The sequence below is a fragment of the Apium graveolens genome, chromosome 5, assembly GCF_009905375.1.
Source record: "Apium graveolens cultivar Ventura chromosome 5, ASM990537v1, whole genome shotgun sequence".
NCBI lineage: Eukaryota > Viridiplantae > Streptophyta > Magnoliopsida > Apiales > Apiaceae > Apium > Apium graveolens.
Genome location: NC_133651.1, coordinates 165,182,157 through 165,203,764, shown reverse-complemented (window position 1 = coordinate 165,203,764; position 21,608 = coordinate 165,182,157). Strand labels below are relative to the sequence as shown.

Genomic DNA, 21,608 nt, shown 5'->3' with positions numbered 1-21,608 from the left:
TTAAATCAGCTTTACTCCAAACACTCTTTAAAGTGTTTTCGAGTCTTCAAAATGATTTTTAAAGTCAGAGCGGATCCCAAAACTCATTTTTATATTTAAGATCTTCCTTTTTAAGGGGATTTAAATACTCGCTCAAAACCTGGGGAATCCGGCTCTGTGGTGTATTTTATATTCGCAACGAGGTTGCAGTTTTGGTAAATGAATTGATTACTTGCCCAACGTTCGGGAAGTAAGCCCATCTAATTGAGTCGGCATAAGCGACAGGCCGGGGTACGGTCTATGAATGTGTAAGTGGCTGGGTTGCAGTCCATCAACGCGTGAGGGGCCGGGTAACGGTCTAGCGCGAGGTCCTAATGCGGCCAGGGTGATGACCGGTGAGGAATTCATCCATCTACAGTAGAAAAGGTTACTTATTGGTATCTTTGCCTGATCAGCAAGATATCTGGTTTATGCCAAAATTCTTTTCCTTTCCAAAATTCATTGGATGTTTCAAACTCTGTTCATACCTTACATGACAGAGGTTTTCAGGAAATGTATAAAGAAGATGTATATGTGGATATATATATATATATCAGAACTTAATGAAGTATATCCTAGCTTCATTTCCTTTAATAATATTTCAAAGATTTAATCTATTCAAATCTTGTCTTGTAGTCTCATCTATGTGATGAACTTTTGAAATTGATTATAACTTGAACGGTGGTAGTTCAAGTAGTATTGGGGAAAGATATAAGTATATTGGGGTATTTGGTAACCTCATCTTTTAAACTTATATCTAATTAATAATTGTCTTATGTATGACAAAGATTTTCAGAAAAACGTTGAGACAAGGTTAGATATATTAGATCACCTTGCATCGATATTTTTATACAGTTATAAACTGGAATGTTGTGTATATTATGCATGGAAGAGGACTTCCAATATTTTGAAAAGTATATATGTATATATACTGAATATTTTGCGACTTCATCGCATTAAGATATCAAACTTGGTTCATTTCTTTTGACCAAGACTTTCATGAGTATTATGAGTAGGCTCATATATTGTAAATCATTATACATATTATTTTGGTGGGCTTGCTGCTCACCCTTGCTTTATTTCTTCATCACACAACAACAGTTAGGAAAGATGGCCAGACTCCAGCAGACCCAGCGCAAGCGCGTGGGAAGCGTTCCGCGTCTTCCCGTTGATGTTGTAGTTGCTATAGCTGCAGAGGTAGACCTATTGTAGATCAGACCATCTACTTTTGAGAATCAATTATGTATAATTATAACTTGTGGCAGATAATGGCAATTAACTGTAAATTTATCAAGTAATCATTTTGGGTTGTAATAACTTCTAAATTGTGGATTCAAAGACTTGTACTTATTTAAATTTCATCTCTGAGACTATAACGGGTTGTGGTGTGTGTTAGTGTGGGGTCACAGCATAAGGTTATTTATTATTAATTAAGTGAAGTGATATTGTGGAAAGAAAGACCGTGACGACCCGGATCCCCGACCCCGGATCTGGGGGTGTTACAGTCTACATCTGAATAACCAGTTAGATCAAAACCAGAATCTCTAGGATACCAAATGCCAAGTTTTGGTGTTCCCTTGAGATATCTGAAAATTCTCTTAATAGCTATCAAGTGAGATTCTCTAGGATCAGCCTGAAATCTAGCACATAAACATGTAGCAAACATTATATCTGGTCTACTAGCTGTTAAGTACAGAAGTGAGCCAACCATGCCTCTATAGCTTGAAATATCCACGGACTTTTCAGTAGTGTTTAATTCAAGTTTAGTTGCAGTGGCCATGGGAGTTTTTACAGATGTGCAATCCATTAGATCAAAATTCTTTAAAAGATAAAAAATATATTTAGTTTGACTAATGAATATTCCATCACTAACTTGTTTAACTTGTAAACCAAGAAAGTAAGTTAGTTCTCCCATCATACTCATTTCATACTTACTTTGCATCAGTTTGGCAAACTTTTTACAAAGTTTCTCATCTGTAGAGCCAAAAATAATATCATCTACATAAATTTGAACAAGTATGCTAGAGCCATTGACATTTCTGAAAAATAAAGTTTTATCTACAGTACCTCTTGTGAAGTGATTTTCCAAAAGGAACTTTGATAAAGTGTCATACCAGGGTCTAGGTGCTTGCTTCAGTCCATAAAGTGCTTTCAGTAGATAATAGACATACTCTGGAAAATTTGGATCTTCAAAGCCAGGAGGTTGACTAACATACACTTCTTCCTCCAAATCTCCATTCAGAAAGACACTTTTGACATCCATTTGATAGACCTTAAAATTGGCATGGGCTGCATAGGCTAAGAAGATTCTGATGGCTTCAAGTCTTGCAACAGGAGCAAATGTTTCATCAAAATCTATTCCTTCTTGCTGGAAATAGCCTTTAGCAACCAATCTGGCTTTGTTCCTTACTACTATGCCATTTTCATCCATCTTGTTTCTGAATACCCATTTGGTGTCTATTGGATTCTTTCCTTTAGGCTTGGGTACCAGCTTCCATACTTTATTCCTTTCAAATTGCTTTAGCTCCTCCTGCATAGCTAAAATCCAATCAGGATCTAACAAGGCTTCTTCTACCTTCTTTGGTTCTTCCTTTGACAAAAAGCTGCTGTATAGACATTCTTCTTGAGTTGCTCTCCTGGTTTGAACTCTAGAAGAAACCAATAATCAGTTCAAAGGGGTGATCTTTTGTCCATTTCCTTGGATGAGGTAGATTAGCTCTAGATGAAGAGATCTCAATGTTGTCTTGATGTGTGATTGAGTTTTGATTGCTAGAAACTCCCCCTGAATTTGAGGACCTTGATTTGAGAAAGGGGTACTTTCTATGGGTGATCTACCTTGACTTCCTGCTCCTTTAGATAACCCGACGGATGGTGAATTTTGAGTACCGACGGATGAGGCAGGTTGTCTTCCGACGGATAACACAGATTGCCTTCCGACGGATGAAGCATTATGCAACTCGACGGATGTTGAGTTTTGTGCTTCATTGGTGGTAGATTTGTCTGCATTATCCTTAGATACTATTTCTTGATCACTCTAATCATCACTTTCATCACTGACCATCTCAACATTGTCAAATTTGAGGCTCTCATGGTAATCTCCATCTTTCAGTCCTTCAATCTTTTTATCATCAAACACAATATGTATAGATTCCACAACAATGTTGGTTCTTAGATTGTAGACTCTATATGCTTTACCAATAGCATATCCAACAAAAATTCCTTCATCTGCTTTAACATCAAACTTCCCATTTTGATCTGTTTGATTTCTCAGAATATAGCATTTACAGCCAAAGACATGAAGAAAGTTTAGAGTTGGCTTCTTGTTCTTGAACAATTGATAAGGAGTCATACATCTTGCTTGATTAATCAGAGAGATGTTCTGAGTGTAGCATGCAGTGTTTACAGCTTCAGCCTAAAAATATGTTGGTAATTTTGATTCTTTAAGCATTATCCTTGCAGCTTAAATAAGTGATCTGTTCTTCCTCTCCACTACTCCATTCTGTTGTGGAGTCCTTGCTGCTGAGAACTCATGTAAGATTCCATTTTCCTCACAAAATGCTCTCATGACATAGTTCTTAAACTCAGTTCCATTGTCACTCCTGATTCTTCTAACTTTGAAATTAGGATGATTGTTAACTTGCCTTACGTGATTGATGATGATTTCACTAGCCTCATCTTTAGACTTTAGGAAATATGTCCAAGAGAACTTTGAAAAATCATCTACAATTACTAGGAAAAATCTTTTCTTTGAAATTGAGAATACATTGACTGGTCCAAACAGATCCATGTGAAGCAGTTGCAGAGGCTCTTCAATTGCTGAATCAAGTTTCTTCCTGAATGATGCTTTGATTTGCTTCCCTTTTTGGCAGGCATCACACAGTCCATCCTTTGTAAACTCCACTAGAGGAATGCCTCTTACTAGTTCTTTCTATACCAGCTCATTCATGGTCTTGAAGTTTAAATGGGATAGCTTCTTATGCCATAGCCAACTTTCATCTTGACTTGCTTTACTGAGAAGACAAGTTACAGATTCTGCTTTAGTTGAGTTGAAGTCAGCTAGGTACACATTTCCTCTTCTCATACCAGTGAGAACCACTTTATTGTTTTGATTATTAGTCACAACACAGGCTCCTTTATTGAAGGTTACTGAGTTGCCTTTATCACAAAGCTGGCTGATACTCAACAGATTGTGTTTGAGACCATCCACTAAGGCAACCTCTTCAATGATGACATTATCCTTTGAAATCAAGCCATATCCCACAGTATAACCCTTGTTGTTATCTCCAAAAGTAATACTTGGGCCAGCTCTCTCCTTAAACTCTGTGAGTAGGGTAGAATCACCAGTCATGTGTCTTGAACAGCTACTATCCAAGTACTAAAGATTCTTTCTGTTTCCCTGCATACATCAAAATCAGATCAAGTTGATTTTGGTACCCAAGTTTCCTTGGGTCCTGCCTTGTTAGCTTTCTTCTTCTATTTCTTAGGTTTTATCTCATTTGACTTAGAAATTTCAGATTCTTCCTTAGTCAATTGGGTTGTACCTTTGAAACCACTAAATGCAACAGAATTATCATGCATGTTATGGCTAACAGGAAATGGCATGCTTGGTGCAAACATGTTATTCCAGTAAGGCATGCTAAATGGCATTTGAGGCATATTGTATGCAGCATAATATGGATTAGTTGCAAATGGCATATTAGCAAACTATGCATTCATATTCTGTGTAGGCATAGCATTAACAGGCATGAGAGGCATGACATTCATATTAGGAAATTGAGGCTGAACAGACATGGGAGTAGGCATGGCAGATTTGCAATTAACAGAAAAATGATTTACACTACCACACTTGACACAAATTTTTCTAGGAGCATATTTATCAGGTGTGTAGTTATTGTGTTTGTTAATCCCTACTTTACCATTCATATTGTTTTTCTTTTTAGTCTCTGTTTTTACCTCTATTTTCTCAAGTCTGTCACTTAACTGTTTGACAGTCATGTGACCAACATTAGCCTTTTTCCCTTTCTTAGCTTGACTTGACTCTCCTGAAACAAAGTTCTTGGAAACAGACCCATACTTATCATTTAGCTTGATTAATTTGGCTTTTCTAATGGGTTTGCTTACAGCTGACAGATGAGGATTTTTATCATTCGACGGATAACACTTTTTGTTATCCGACGGATAGTCCTCATCATCCGTCGAGTCTACATCTGTCAGCAACCCATCTACCAAAATAGGTTCTAGTTTCTCTTTATTCTTTTTCCAGTCTTCATCATAAAAAGACTCAATTCCTTGAACTTTGGTGATTTGAGCATGAACATCCCTGGATGTTTTCCATGCTTTAATCACCTCTTGTTCACGTTCGAGCTGCTTCTTCAAAATTTCTTCCTTTTTCAAGGACTCAGTTAATTCCTCCTTGGCAATCTTACACTCAATTTTTAGTTTCTCAAACTCAACAAACTGAGACTCAAGCACATTATTCCTCTCACTTAAAAATAAGTTATTTTCTTTGATTTTAGCATTTTCTTTAGTGAGAGACTTAAGTGTAACACACAAATGATACAATTCTGTAGACATGTCATTTATGGCATCATTACACTCAGCTTTAGATAAATGTGCAAGGTTTGTAGTGATTACCTGATTACTTGAGGAACTTGTCTCTGTTTCATCAGACTTGGCCATTAGGGCTAGATTGACATAGCTGACATCTTCATCTTCATCCAAACCATCTGCTGCCCAGTCATTCTCTTGTGTAATAAAAGCCCTTTCCTTTTGTTTGAGTAGATCAAAGTATTTTTGCTTATAATCCACAGACTCAAACCTTTTCTTACGAGAATCCGACTTTCTACACTCATTTGCAAAATGCCCTGCCAAGCCACATTTGAAACATTTGAATTTTGACTTATCCACCATGTTTCTATTTGTCTTGGCTGCTCCAAAGTTCTTTTTGAACTTGAGCTTGGCAAATCTCCTTGAAAGAAATGCTAGGTGCTCATCAATGTCCTCCATGTCATCTTGGCTCAATGATTCTTCACTTTCTGCAGCTAGCCCCTTACCCTTATTCTCACAGACCTTTGAAGTTGATTCTACAGCTTCCATCTTCACTTCCTTCTCCTTTTCTAGATCAGCAACTAGTGCAATGGATCCTCCTTTCTTCTTTCTTCTCTCCATTCTTTCATCCTGCTCTATCTCAAGCTCATAGGTCTTCAGAATGCCATACAGTCTCTCCAAAGTAAACTCCTTACAATCTTGTGACTTTCTCAATGAGACTGTCATTGGTTTCCATTCCTTTGGAAGAGATATGAGAAATTTCAGATTGGAGTCTTTAGTCTGATAGACTCTTCCATGCAACTTAAGAGCATTTAGTAGTTTTTGGAATCTACTAAAAATGTCAGTGAGTGACTCACTTTCTTCATTGTGAAAATGCTCATATTGTTGAATCAGGAGCTGCATTTTATTTTCTCTAACTTGCTCAGTGCCATAACAAATTATCTGTATTGTGTCCCAAACTTCCTTGGCAGTTTTGCAGTTAATGATGTTATCAAACATGTCTGCATCAACACCATTGAACCGAATGTTCATGGCCTTTTTATCTTTCCTGACTTGGTCAATGTCAGGATCAGACCATTCATGCCTTGGCTTTGGAACAGATGGCTCGTTTCCTGTTGCAGCTCTCATTGGAACATGAGGGCCTCTTTCTATGCAGTCCACATAGGCCTCATCTTGAGAAAGCATATGAAGATGCATCTTTACCTTCCAATGATGGTAATTATCTTTATCAAGAAAAGGAATCTTGACTCCAACATCTTTCTTGTTCATCTTGCTGAAGTGTTTTGATCTTTAAACTCTTTATAAATTAAGAGCTTGCTCTGAAACCAATTGTTATTTCCTTAACAATATAGCAAGAATTATAGAAGGGGGGTTGAATGGAATTCTTGAACTTTTTCTCGAAATAAAAATGTTCAACTCGATTATAGATATATTTGTTTTGATTAGCACAATGCGGAATGTAAACTTAATTGAATCAAAACATAAGTAATTAAAAACATGAGTCTTTAAAAACTTTCTGGTGGATTTAAACAATTCCACCAGAGATATATATAATATATCGAGAGGACTCTGTGTGCAAGAATGCTCACAGCTGCTTATAAATTGAACTACTGAGAATACAGGAAATGCTAATGATTCTGCTTACAAAGATTTCTCTGTTTTTGTGTTTTCTCAGCTATCTCAGTTTTTTTTTCTATTTGATACTCTCTTGGTTTATATAATACCAAGATTACAAAGTAAAAAAGACTGAACAAATATAAAAACTATCAGTCTTAATCTTTGCTTCTTTTTGTCCTCTATTACCCAGTTAATGGGCTTCCACAATGTGTTTGTGTACATCTCGACGGCTGTGTATCAGCTTTCACTGTTCAACTGCTGTTTGAATTCTTCATATGATCATCCGTCAACTTTCAGAACATCCGTTGATGGTTTAATTGATCATTCGTCGACTGCTATATTAAACATCCGTTGATAGTCATTTGATCATCCGTCGATGGCTTTGTTAATCATCCGTCGGTAGCTATTTTGGCACTTGACTCTATTTCACTTATGCAGAATTACAAGACATCATCTATGTACAATTAATCAACCTATTCTGCATATCTAGTTAAAGCCAACATGACTTATATGCTACTACAGATTCTATACAAAGGTGCATACATAACTGTGCTAAAAACTTATTATTACATAAGCTACTCACTCGATGGATAATAAGTTAATCATCCGTCGGGACTATAATGAGTTATCTGTCGGGACTATAATTCTTATCCGTCGAGTGCTACATAATTTCACTAAGTAAAATCTACTTAGATGTTTTGTTTATGAAATTATCAAGTACACAACATATGCACAACAATTGATGGACTTAGAGATGAAGGTATCCATGAATGCCTCAAAATTGATAATGTTAAGATATATTTTGATGACTGTGATGATGAAAGTGATCAAGAAGGAATGAAAAAAAAAAATTTAAACTTGCCATCAAATGACGCAACAAAAGTTGATACAGAGAGTGCTGCATCCGTTGAAAGACAAAGTACAGCATCTTTTGAAAGACAAAGGACTGCATCCATTGAAAGACAACGTGCAGCATCCATTGAAAGATAATGTGCATCATCCATTGAAAGACAGAATTCAGCATCCATTGATGATCATTCTAGATCACTGTTTGACAGAACCCCATCTTCAAATCAAAGATCCACCAACTCAGGGGAGTATCAACTAGTCAGCACTCAGTCACACATCAAGACACCAATGAGGTCACTTCATCTAGAGCAAATCTACCACCTAAAAAAATGGACTAAGGATCATCCATTTGAACTAATTAATGGTGATACAACATCTAGAGTGCAAACAAGGAGAGAAAGTCAAGATGGATGTCTGTATAGTAGCTTTCTATCACAGGAAGAACCAAAGAAGGTAGAAGAGGCTCCAATGGATCCATATTGGGTTTTAGCAATGCAAGAAGAGCTAAAACAATTTGAAAGAAATAAAGTGTGGAAGCTGGTACCCAAACCTAAAAACAAGCATTCCATGACACAAGGTGGGTATTTAGAAACAAGATGGATAAAAATGACATAGTCATAAGGAACAAAGCTAGATTGGTTGCTAAAGGTTACTCTCAGCAGGAGGGAATATATTTTGAGAAACATTTGCTCCAATTGCAAGGCTTGAAGCCATCACAATTTTCTAGCCTATGCAGCCAATGCCAATTTCAAAGTCTATCAAATAGACGTAAAAAGTGCCTTTCCGAATGGAGAAATGGAGGAGGAAGTCTATGTCAGTCAACCTCCAGGTTTTGAAGACCCCAACTTTCCACATTGAAAGGACATCTTCGATTAAATATTTATTTTGGTATTTGCATAATTTAACATAAAATTTAAAACACGTATATCCTCTCCAACTAGGCACGAATTTAATTGACATAAATAAAAGTGAAAATCCATATCTAGAAAAATATTTTCAAAAATGTTTTTCAAAATATATTTATATTTTAAATATAAATATAAGAGATATTCCAATTTGCTGAAAATTAAAATACATACATTTTAAAGGAATATACTCCAAAGCAATGAGATCGTAAAAGAACTATTGGAAATATGATTTTTCTTATGCTCTCTTGCAATATTAATAAGGCAACAAGTTTGAAAAAGGAATATCAAAACTTGGATATTCTTTAGAAGGCTCCTGCTAAATTTATTTCAAAAATAGATGGTTTTAAAAGGGATAAAATATATATCTTTCACTCCATAAAATATTTTGTTATTCCTAGTGGACTAACAATGAGATTTACAGAAGGGGGGTTGAATGTAAATCTCAAAACTTTTTCAAGTTTTGAGCAGTTTATGAAAGTTGTGTGTTCAAGAAGAACAAGTGTGTGAATTGCTTTAAGCTAATACAGACAGATATATATTCAAGCACAAATGTAAAGAACACAACAGACCTTAAAAACTTTTCTGGTGGATTTGTTGTTCCACCAGAGATGGTATTTTAGAAAATCTGTGATTAAACAATGTTGATCACAGCTGCATCCTAGTACAAACTAGATGAATTTTCTCTCAATATTTTTCTAAACAGCTCTGGAAAATCTCACATCTAATTACTAGCTTCTACTTGGTTTATATATTACCAAGTGTACAAGTGAAGAACAATATAAAATACAGTAATAAAATAAGATCTTCACTTGCTTCTTTTCCTGTTCACTCCAGTACTTTGTTGACTATTGCATCTTTGTACTAGAGAAGAACGGCTGCTTTTTCTGTTGTTCCTGAAATTTGGCTACCACATCTCAGTTGTCTCTATCAACCCATGTGCCTATGTTTGTAGGTACAACTACCCCTTATCAACGGCTAATCATCAGAACATCCGTTGAAGCTTTCATCCGTTGATGCACTCATCCGTTGAAGGATGTTATCCGTTGAAGCTTTCATCTGTTGATGCACTCATCCGTTGAAGGATGTTATCCGTTGATGACTTTATCCGTTGAAGCTTTAGAGACATCCGTTGAAGCTTAGCTTCTCATCCGTTGAAGGTCTTTAAGTCATCCGTTGATACCACTTCACTTATACAAAATTACAAGGCATGAAGTATTTACAATTGGCCTTCCTATCTGCATATCATCTAGTAGTCAACATGACTCATAGTTTCTCTCAACTTCCAAGAATTACATTTTAAATACAGAGACTGAAATATGCTACAACACTAGACTTATTTCTAAGTAAAGCTACACCATCAACGGATAGCCAAAGTGGTCTTATCCGTTGAGGCTACAGACACTAAATTTCTACTTAAGTATTTTGTTAAACATATCATCAAACTAATGCACATACATTCCTAACATATTTATAAATCCAAAGATATATTTTTACACTCTTAGAAATTAATATTTTATAAAGGAATATCAATATCTAATTTTATCCCCCTCCTCATATTTTTTAAAGTAATTTTCTCTCGTATCTCAAAAATATTATTTATCGGAGAAAAATACTTTTAAATACTTAAAAAATATTTCCCACACTCTCAAATATTTTATATTTAAGGACCTATATTATAAGTATTTATTTTAGCTCAAACTGAGCTAACAGGGTCTATCTGCTTTCATAAAAGATTATTCATATTTTATTTGGAACCAAACCTTGATTTAATCATTTTAAATCCAAATAAAATACTTCCACTTGCTAGAAAATATTGAAACTTAAGATTTGTCAGTTAAATGGTATTTTCTATGCTTGGTTAAAGTTTCGTAATTTTTAAAGAAATTTTATCCGGGTGTGATTTTTCTGGGTGTTGACCAAGACTTTGACCGAGCGTTTGAGGAAGCTACCTTTGACCAAAATTGACCAAAACTTTCAGATCATCATTTTATGATATTTAGATAATTATCATATTTTTGTTTGTATTTATTAAAGGGTTTACAAAGTCGTATATTTAATGGTGTTAATCACTTAATTAACTAAGTAATTAATGATTAATTGAAAAAGCTAAAATCCATTATTATATACTTAGTAAGTTGCTGGGATTTTTCTTGTTTGTCCTATATGCAAGTTGCAAACTAACACACATTATCCTCCATGTCATCAATCCAAACCACTTTCTTCATCCATCATTCAATTTAACTTAATCTCAACCACTTCCTTCAACTAACTCCTTCTATAAATAAACACCCACCCCCACCATTTTTTTTACACAAGCTAAGAGCTAAATAATTACTGGGCATTTTCAAGAATTATTCTCTCTACACACTCACTAATATCCAAACCCAAATACTTCATCTCAAAAATCTCTCTCTTACAAATATATATCATATATTCAAGGATTTTGATCTTCAATCTTAGTTCCTCCAACCAAGCTCTATTGTCCCAAGAAAAGCTCATCCATACCACTTTCTTGCCTCCCGAAGGGCTGCCCAAGTTCGACCAACAAGCCAAAATTCGGCCGAACCTCCGGCGAATTTTTCCGGCGAACTTTTCCGTTTATCTCTTAAAAGAGGTAAACCTCTTAGCTTTCATCCGAGTCTTAACCGACCACTCTTAATATTCATATAAGAAGCTTAGTAACACCTTCTCTTCATCCCTACAAGCTCTTATATAGAATAACTTAAAGAAAAACAAATCCGTACAAGGATTATTTTCTACAAATTATACACTCTTAAGCACGAAGTGATAATTTCAACAACGCTTGGTTTATATTCCTAACTAACACCTTTAGTATTTCGTAGGAATTAAATTACAAAGCTAGCATTTTATTCTTTAAACTTAAACGCACTTGTTTTGGCCATATATTGATATATTCGTTATAATTATTTAACAATACTTAAGCGACTTCCCTTACGAACACCTTTAGTGTTCCGTGGGAAAAACTCAAGGCTTATATTATATATATATATACATATTTATTATATTTAGTTAAAAGATTTGAGTAAATTCCCTTACCAGCACCTCTAGTGTTTCGTGGGAAGATCTTAAAGCTTTTAAGTAAATATAAGTATATATATAATCATATAAGAATTAAGTGACTTCCCTTACTAGCACCTTTAGTGTTTCGTGGGAAAACTTAAAGCTTATATTGTATTATAAATATACACATATAAACTGTGATAATATAATTTAAACTCTGCTCTTATATTGTTTTGATATATTGTGTTTAAATTACGCACCTTTTATTCTCTCGGCCAAATATTTTATAAGTGCAAATAGCTAAAGAATAAGTGTAACGTTCTCGATTTATAAAAGTCTAAACATGACTATATTAAACGAGAAATTATTTTATCAAAGATCCGAAGCTATAACGCTTCACCAAGGACTTGATATATTTATTATTTCGGAAATAAGATATATTATTCAAAATGAAGTAATACCAAGTATACTTTAATATTCACTTAATCTAAAGAAAAGTATACATTAATATTCTTTTAAGAATATTTGTTAGTCATCCGGTCTAGTTAAGTGTTTTACTAGTCCAAACTCTTTTAATCTATAACGGGTATTTTTTTCGTAGATATTGTCTTCTTCGTTTTGCAATGAGGTGAAGTATAGTAAGGTGATTCTCGTGCTAAGACCCAAGTCCTAGACGTACTAAGGGGGAGTTAGTAGTCTTCGCACCATGAGGAAGAGGAACGACCCAAGACCAACTACTGAGATCCAAGACCGGAAAAAGCTTAGAAGGACAAAGACTATACCAAGGGTTCTACATCAACTTTGAATAATAACAAGGTGTTATTGTCTAAGATATGTTGTGTAGGTTTGCACATTTATTTTGAGGTGGTAAGCCGGAGTTACGCACCAAGACAAGTATTTGTGGGGTTGTAAAGTCTTCTCCGCCTATGTAAGGAGCAAGGTTATTTTAAGGGAAAACTCGGGTCCTGGAGAGGAGCTCGGGGACTAGACGTAGGGGTGAGCGAATCTATTAAAGGTTGCGCCATCGCGAACCAGGATAAATCTCTCGTGTGGTATTTTCTTCCTTGTCTTTTATTTCCGCATATATTATATGCATCGGTAAAATATTTCAAACGGGATAAATATTTTTAAAATGCCATAATAATTTTTAAATTCGTAATTAAGCTATTCAACCCCCCTTCTAGCTTAAAATAGCCTTTTTACGGGACCTAACAATTGGTATCAGAGCAGTGCTTTTTAACATTTTGTCAAGTGATTTGCAGATTTACAGGCACAACAAAAAGTGATCTGAAATGGCGTATCTAAATACCATCGGCTGTGGTGAAGGTCTATCTAGCTCTCGCTCTCCTCTATTTGACGGCACCAACTTTGCAACATGGAAAACGAGGTTTCGCATCTATGCTAGATCTCAAAGAGTCAGAGTTTGGATGGCCATAGAAGATGGAGTCATTATTCCTACCAAAACGGTTGATGACATCATCATCGAAAAGAAGGTTAGCGAAAATAACGCAATAGAGGAAGAAAGAATGAATATAGATGCTAGGGCAGAAATGGTACTTACAAGTGCACTTGCTGAAAAAGAATATAAAAGAGTAAATAATTGCAAGTCAAAACAAGAAATGTGGGATAAATTAGTTGTTACCTACGAAGGAACCACAGATATAAAAGATTCTCGAATGGACACTTTGATCCAAGAGTACGATAACTTTAAACTCCAAGAAGGAGAAAATATCATAGACATGGAAATTAGATTCACTCGCATTATCGATGAACTATCTCTACTCGGAAAGAGTTATACACAAAATGAAAAGAACCGAAGAGTTCTTAAATCATTACCTCCAAGTTGGAAGGTTAAAGTAACCACAATCAAATAGATGCACAATCTCAATGATTACAAAAATAGATAATCTATTTGGAAATCTTCGTGCATACGAAGAAGATAACTTACAAGAAAAAGTCATTCCAAAAGTGGAAGACAAAAAGAAAAACATGGCTTTAAAATCTATAATAATAGATGAAGAAGAAAATGACGATGAATTAAATGAAGAAATCCAAAATCTCGATGAAAGCGAAATTGCTTTACTTACGAGACAACTACGTCATGTGTTTCAAAGCAAAGCTCAAAGATACGGAAAAGGCTTCCTTAAGTCAAATAATCAACAAAGAGTTTTTAACTCTAATGGAAGGCCAAATTACTCTCAAAATTACACTCCTAACTATAAGAGTAATTTTCCATCAACGAGCTATAATAAAGGCAAAGGTATGCAAAATACTAATGTCTATAATAATAACACTCCTACTTACACTCCTCCCAAGCAAAAAGAAAAAAACACGGAGGAAATACAAGAGGTGTCTTACGAATGTAAACAACCCGATCACTTTAAACGAGAATGTCCTAAACTTATAAAAGGACGATCTCTCGTGGACGAGAACGGGTGGGATTTAAGTGAAGATGAAGAAGCCCCGGAAGCTAGTGAAGAAATTGTGAATATATGCTTAATGGCTATCGGGGATGCATCTACTTCAAAGGAAATCTCTACTTCAAATCAAGAGGTAACTCTTTCTTCAAACTTCATTCAATTACATGAATCTAATTTGAATCTTGTAGATATGAATAATCATGATTTAATTGAACTTGTGGTAAACATTAACAACAAGTATAAAGATCTTGACAAAAGACATCATCTATTATGGTCCGAGAAAATGAAACTCGAGGAAATACATTATAATCAAAGTAAAGAGTTTACTCGGATGATGGACTCAAAAGTCCAATATAGATGAAATTTCATCTCTGAATAATTAACTCCACTTACTAAAAATTGAGAATAATACTCACAAGGAAAACATTCTCAAATTAGAAGTGGAAAATGTGTCATTAATTTTCCAATCTGAAGAAATGGAAAATGAGAAGTTACAAATAAATGAAAATATTTGTAAACTTCATGTTGAGTTGTTGAACTTAAAAATACAAAATGAGTCACTCACTCAAGAAAGTTCAACAACTAAATCTCAAATAAACAATCTTGAAAAAGAGAAAGAGCTACAACAAACCAATGAGCTTAAAGAAAATGATTTAGAATTAGAAGCTCAACGGTTAAAACAAGAAAATTTCAAGCTCATATCTCAAGTTAAGGATCAAGAAATATTTCTTAACAACAAGATTGATGCCTTAAACAAAGAAAAACAAAATCTTGAAATTGTTATTCAAAGATTTATAAAAGGCAATGAGATATTAAATAAAATAGTACATTCTAAAAATTCCTTTAACCATGAAGTTTTAGGATATGATAAGAATGTCCAACCAAAGAAAGTTGTTCAACACCATGGACAAACTAAAAGTGATATTCGTAAAACACTTACATTTATATGTTCTTTCAGCAATAGACAAGGACATACCGTTTCATATTGTGAATTTAAAAATGGTGAATTTCAAGGAAAGCATATATGGGTTCGAAAAGGATATAAGTCATCCAAAAATGTTGAAATAAATGTATTCCATCCTAAGGTAGCTAATAACAATCAAAGGAAACCTAGATCTAAATTCTTTCAACCACCTATTAGGTTTGAAGATAAACCAAAATATCATGACATATTTCCTAGAAATAATGTGTATTATCCAAATGATAGAAGCATGATATATCAACATGGAAACTCTAAAAATTATACTAGTACAAGAAGATCAAAATTAAATATCACATATCCACGGGGAATACTTTATAATATTAGGAATGGTGCATCTAGAAATCTCTATGTGAATAACAATGCTTATCCAATGCCTAGATTTTTCCATACAAATTCAAATGTTATTTATGATGTACTAACCCCAGGACCCTCAAGACAAAAGGCTACCTATGTTAGGTCACACACACTGTAGAAGGGGGTTGAATACAATGTATAGTACAATCAAGTCGAATTAAGAACACAAGTATGTAACACAGAATAATCTAATTAATAAAACATTATTGAAATGGAACCATCCTTTCTCAGTGATGAACAAAATATCACGAGAGCTGTTAGGGTTACAATGAATAATATTCTCGATTATGATAACACTTATAGTGTAAACCCTATGCTGTGTTTATATAGACACATAGTTACAAGATAATCTTCTAATTGATATTGAATATATGTCTGCATCCTAAAATATATTATTAGCTATCTTTTCTTCCAAGTATTCTATTCTTCATAGAATTCATCTCCATGCATATCTCTTCTTGTTTTAGTCTTGATCTTCTTTCCTTTCAATCAGCCGCCTTCCTTATCTGAATGTCTTCTTAAGTCTTGATATTATCTTCTGATAAATATCTTCTGATATCTTAAGTTCTGATAACTTAAGTTCTGATATCTTAAGTTCTGACTTTAGTATAAGTATTGATTTCCAGTTAAGTCCTGATTTGTCCTGTTAGTCAAGATCTGAAAACTAAACACAAATCATTATTAGACAGGACATCACAAATATATCTAACAATCTCCCCCAACTTATAAATTAGCATAATATACAAGTTCAATGGATATTTGATGATGTCAAAAACATTAAGTACAAATGCATATAAGAATTTGACTAGATAACTACAACTCACAGTCCTTGTAGCTTTTACCATCCTTAAAGTCTGATATCAGCTTTAGCCTGTATATCCTTCAAAAATTAACAGTTGTAGTCCTTGACTTGGCTTCAGTGTGTGATCTCTCGAATATCAGGAGTTGTTTTGAGATAGTTCTTTAACAAACTCCTCTCAACATATTCAAGTTCATTCTGTATCCTCCTTTTTACATCTTTAAGTTCAGCTGTATCTTCTCCTGTCTGAAAGATAGCAGCCCTGAGATCATTAATCTTTGTTTTCCTTATTTCCTGATCCAATCTGATCAGATAAGCTTTGTCAGACTCCAGATTAAATTCCAGACCCTTAATACCCAAAAATGTAGTGATCTTGGCAGTACTAGGCTTCATCTCAACTAGTTCTCCATTGTGAGCTCTGTACTTAGAATAGTATGGCCTGTCAGACTTTACAGAGTATAATTTCTTCTATCTTTCAATATCAGACCTTATGTATCTGGCAGCATCATCTGTTGATCTGTTCTTCACTTGAAGTAGAAATAGTACATGTTGCAATTCTTCAAAGTACTTCAAACGAATAGCATCCTTTCTTATCTGGAATACCCTCCCATCTGGAGTTGTCCCTACTCCTGGTTCAGAAAGAGATGTAGGTTCCAAGGTAGAATTGTTTACTCTTCTCTCATAAGCATTACCCAGTCCTGTTTTATCTCTAGCTTCCTTCCCTTAAAGCAATCTACCCTTAAAAACATTTTTTGAAGTCTTCATTGGTTGAGCAGACTTTTGAGCTTTAGTAAACCCAGGTAGTAGAATTTTTGAAGGTTTAACATGAGCAATGTCAGAGGTTTCCTTTCCTTTATCTTCTGATATCAAGACAACTTGAGCTTTGTCAGAGGTTGCTTGCTTCATTGTCATATCAGAACTTACTATGTCTTGACTCTGAACAACTTGAGCCATGTCAGAGGTTGATTGAGAAATCTTCTTTTTCTTCAGAGTAAGACTAGTATCTTCTTCAGCAATTATTTCTTCATCCATGGTTGGCAGATAGATTTTTACAGAATCATCAACTTTAGCTTTGCCCTTGAACCTTGGATTTACCTCCACTTGTCATTTGGCTTTGAATGTGGATTCGGTTTCCTCAGAGTTTGTCTTCTCGTTAATCATAATGCCCTTAGGCTTTGAAGGTTTCTTTGCAGTAATATTAGCTTTAGACTTGGATTTGACATTTTTTGCTTTAAGTCTGGCTTCTTCTTCCTTCAGACTTTCAAAGTCCATTCCTGGATTGTCTTTGAGAAATAGTCTTTTTGAAATTTCTTCATCCAGCTTCTGTATCTTGGGGTCTTGATAGTAGACTGTTGTTTCCTTCCCCTTGACCTTTAGTGTCTGAATAAACTTCTGTGATTCTTGACTTTCACCTTGTATCAGAACATCAGGCTTAGTCAGAACTTGTTTATTAGAACTTATTCTTTTATCAACATCAAAGCTTGATCTATGTGTAGAAGTCGTTTCTTTCCTAGATGAAGAGTCTTTTCCTTGACCATGACCTCTACCCTTTTCAGAGTTTCCCTGGTCATCATTTCCATCATCCTTTTTCTTCAGTGCTAAATCAGTAGAGCATTTGGACTTAACCGCCTTCTCCCCCTTTTTGGCATCATCAGGTAGTAGGAGAGAGAGAAGTAGTTCCACTGAAGATTGGATTTCATTTAGTTGAACTTGTTGAGAAGCTTGATTCTTTAGTACTTAGCAATCTGAGCTTGTTATTTCTCCTGAGCTTTCTCAATAGCCTCAACTCTGTTAAAGGCAGGTTTAAAAAATCTGTTCTTATCCACTTTAAAGTTCATGTCTTGTTGAATTAGTGTTTCTTGAATTTTGTTCACCTTGGCTTGAGTTATTGAGTGTTAACCTTGAAGGTTCCTGGTACTCAATGCAGTAACTCTAAGCTGTGCTTTGAAGTCATCATTCATCAGCATTTCATCCGCTTTAGCCGGGTGCTCAGCAAGAATATTTGCAGTAGGAACAAAATCAACTTTGTTCCACTCCTTGATCCATTCCCTTCTCTATTAGTTTCACTTCAAGGTACTGGTGCATCCTCTCTCACAAACATTTTAATCAGTTCAGCTTTATCAATTGTCTGTGGAGGTGCATGTCCTGAAGGACCAGCTTCACCAGTATTGTCAGCATTTACTTCAACAAAACTTGCAGAATCTTCAGTATCAGCATCTTGTGATAGAATAATTGTATGTGAAGCAATAGAAGATTCATCTGAATGGACATCAGCATCTAGCAGTGGAGTTGCTGGTGGAGTTTGCTGAGGAATGGTTGGAGCTTCCAAGTACAGAACCTCAGGCACATTGAAGTTGTGAATATCTATTTCAGCACTTGTACCTGGATTATCAGCATGTACTGGAGAGTGAATAGGAGACACAAGAGGTGTAGGCATGTATTCTTGAGTATTCTCTGGCTCTTGAATAGGAGATTTGTGAGCTTCAGTAAAGTCTGGTTCAGTAGTGGAAAGAGATTCAATCACAATTGGGTCTTTTGAGATCAGAGATTCCTGACCTATTTCCTCAGCCGCTACTTCCATTTCTTCTTCAGAGATTGATGATTCTACAGCCCTCCTTGCTCTTTGCTTTTTAAGTCTCTTAGCTGATGGAGAGACTCTGGGAGTTTCATCATCAGAGTTTAGCTTTCTAAGCCTTTTTAGGGGCCTAGAACTCCCAGTTTCTTGAGCTTTCTGAGAATAGACCCTCTCAGCTACTTCAGCAATAGGTTCTGATGGTTGAACCTTAAACTCATCATCAGACTCATCTCTTAAAATTATCTTCCTTCTTTTCTGCTGTGACTGAGGAACTGTCTTAGTCCTCTTTGCTCTAGAAGAAGAAGTCTTCACTTGATTATGTGTTGATGGTTGGTTGGCATGTTCTGATATGAGTGTTTGTTGGGTGACAGTAGTAGGTGCTGATGGCTGTTGTGTGTTGGTGGGTTAGACATCAGGATATAACAATGAATAGGTAGCAGCATCAGCATTTACAAGGGCTTGCTTTACTGATAAAGGAATTCTAAGGGGTCTCAAAACTCCCTTCTTGTTGTCAGCAGTTAAAAGATTAGTAAAAGTCCTCTAGCTAATCTAAATGGTTCTATCTGTTCACTTGCTAATTGTGGTTCATCTGATGTACAATAATTGTAAATTAACTGACAGAACCTAGCAAAGTAAACTACATTCCTGTCCTCTTTCATTCTATCTCCTATAAAACATAACACAGACTTTGCATAATCAAAATGAGACTGGTTTAAGAGTGCATACCCAATTTGTTATGTCAGAATAGGAATGGCATCAAAATTTGAGCACATGTTGGCAAACGTCTTCATGATGCAATTGAAGAAGAAACTCCATTCCTTTCGAATATATGGGCGTTTGAGTTGACCCAACTTAGCCAAACTCTGTTCATACCCAAGATTAGCCATCATTTGCTGTAGCAATGGCTCCTCCATAGCAGAACTGAATTGACAGATTTCAGGGTGTAGAGCTTTTCGAACTGTTGCCGGAGTAACAACATACTCAACCTCCTTTGCTATAAACACGATGCTTGGAGTCCCATCCTTACCACCATCATCATAAAGTCCCGTTCGCCAGAACGTTAGAACTTGAGTTCCAGATAAATAGGATGGTTGCGTCAAAGCGAACCCAATTTCATTATGAGATAAGAAATCCTGAATAAAATAAAGTTCCGAAGGAGCTTCACTCTTAGTGAGAATGGTAGCATAGTTGTTAGGGACAAACTTTGCTCCATTAAGGATTATATCCTTGGGTGCAATTGAAAATGAGTGAGAATTTAGAGTGCCTGAAAGGTGTTTGATAAAATGTCTATATAGAAAACCGTCGGAGAATGTGAGAAAATAAGAAAAAGAGAGAGAGTATAGAATACAAAAGTAGATAAAAGATTTAAAATCTTTTCTCGCTTTTACTTATACAAGCCACTTGACAGCAGTTATTGAGAAGTGGAGCAGACTGTACACCTGTCAGCCATGGAGTAGTTAAGACAAAAGTTAATGGGCACGGGATATAAGTAATGATTACTATGCACATGCAGTTTTTCAAAAAAAAAACTGTTCCCACTAAACAAATGATTATTACTTTCTTTATCTCACATAAACCAATATTCTGATAAAATATAACCGTTCAAGTATTGACCTAAAAATAAATTAAGGAAATAGATACCTCCACATCAGCATCAGAACTTGATTATTATCAGAATTTAAAAGTCATCAGAATATGGCTCCTTTACTCAAAAAGTGAATGTTTATTTCTGTAATTCTTCATACAAATACTTATATGGTTTCAACAGAACTTAATCATCAGAACTTCCATCAGAACTTGTCCTCAGAATTTATGCAACTAACACTTAAACTGTTCATCTAATACAACATTGATCACCACAGTAATTTTCATCATTCATATGGAGTGTAAGTGTCTGCTTTAAGCTAAATATGAGACAAAGAGTAAAGTCTGATTCACTTCAGTACATCTTTAGAAATAAGGCATAACTAAGAACTTTGCTCAAAATCTGTCATTAGTCTGAAGTCTACTATAGAATGAGTTCATGCATGAGTCCACCTCAACCGTTTTGTGCTCATTTTATGCATCTTTTGAAATTCCTTTTTACAGTGGCTTCTCAGTGTAAGTGAGTCACGACTACTTATCAAAATTTATGCTATTATCAGAGTATTTCTCCAGTAATAAGAGAATGTGAAAAGTCACTAAGAAAAATTTATTTTTCTTTTCTAATGCATATTACTTAATACACTTGGGTCTTCCCTTCCACATACATTTTTCTCTAGATCTCAAAGGAGTACCTGATATTTATTTGTTTTCTTTATTTTTTCTTTCGATAAGTGAGGCTTATCAGCACTTAGTACATTCATAAGATTTACCAACATCAGAACTTAACAGATAAGAAGCACTATTCTAGTTTTTGACTTAGTAATAAGATACACAAAGTAAACCTTACCAAGCTCAATATCAAAATTTGCTTGTGTTAAAAGATTTCCACATAAACAATTACTTCAAACATGGGATCATTAGTATATTAGAGACT

The 21,608-nt window shown here is 35.1% G+C and overlaps 1 protein-coding gene across 1 annotated transcript; it reads left to right on the top strand.

Annotated features, from left to right (window-relative positions):
* Positions 1 to 13,252: 13,252 nt before the first annotated feature.
* Positions 13,253 to 13,834, top strand: LOC141660461 (uncharacterized). The gene has a single exon (XM_074467447.1). It carries the CDS (start codon positions 13,253 to 13,255, stop codon positions 13,832 to 13,834), a length of 582 nt encoding a protein of 193 aa, XP_074323548.1.
* Positions 13,835 to 21,608: the final 7,774 nt, after the last annotated feature.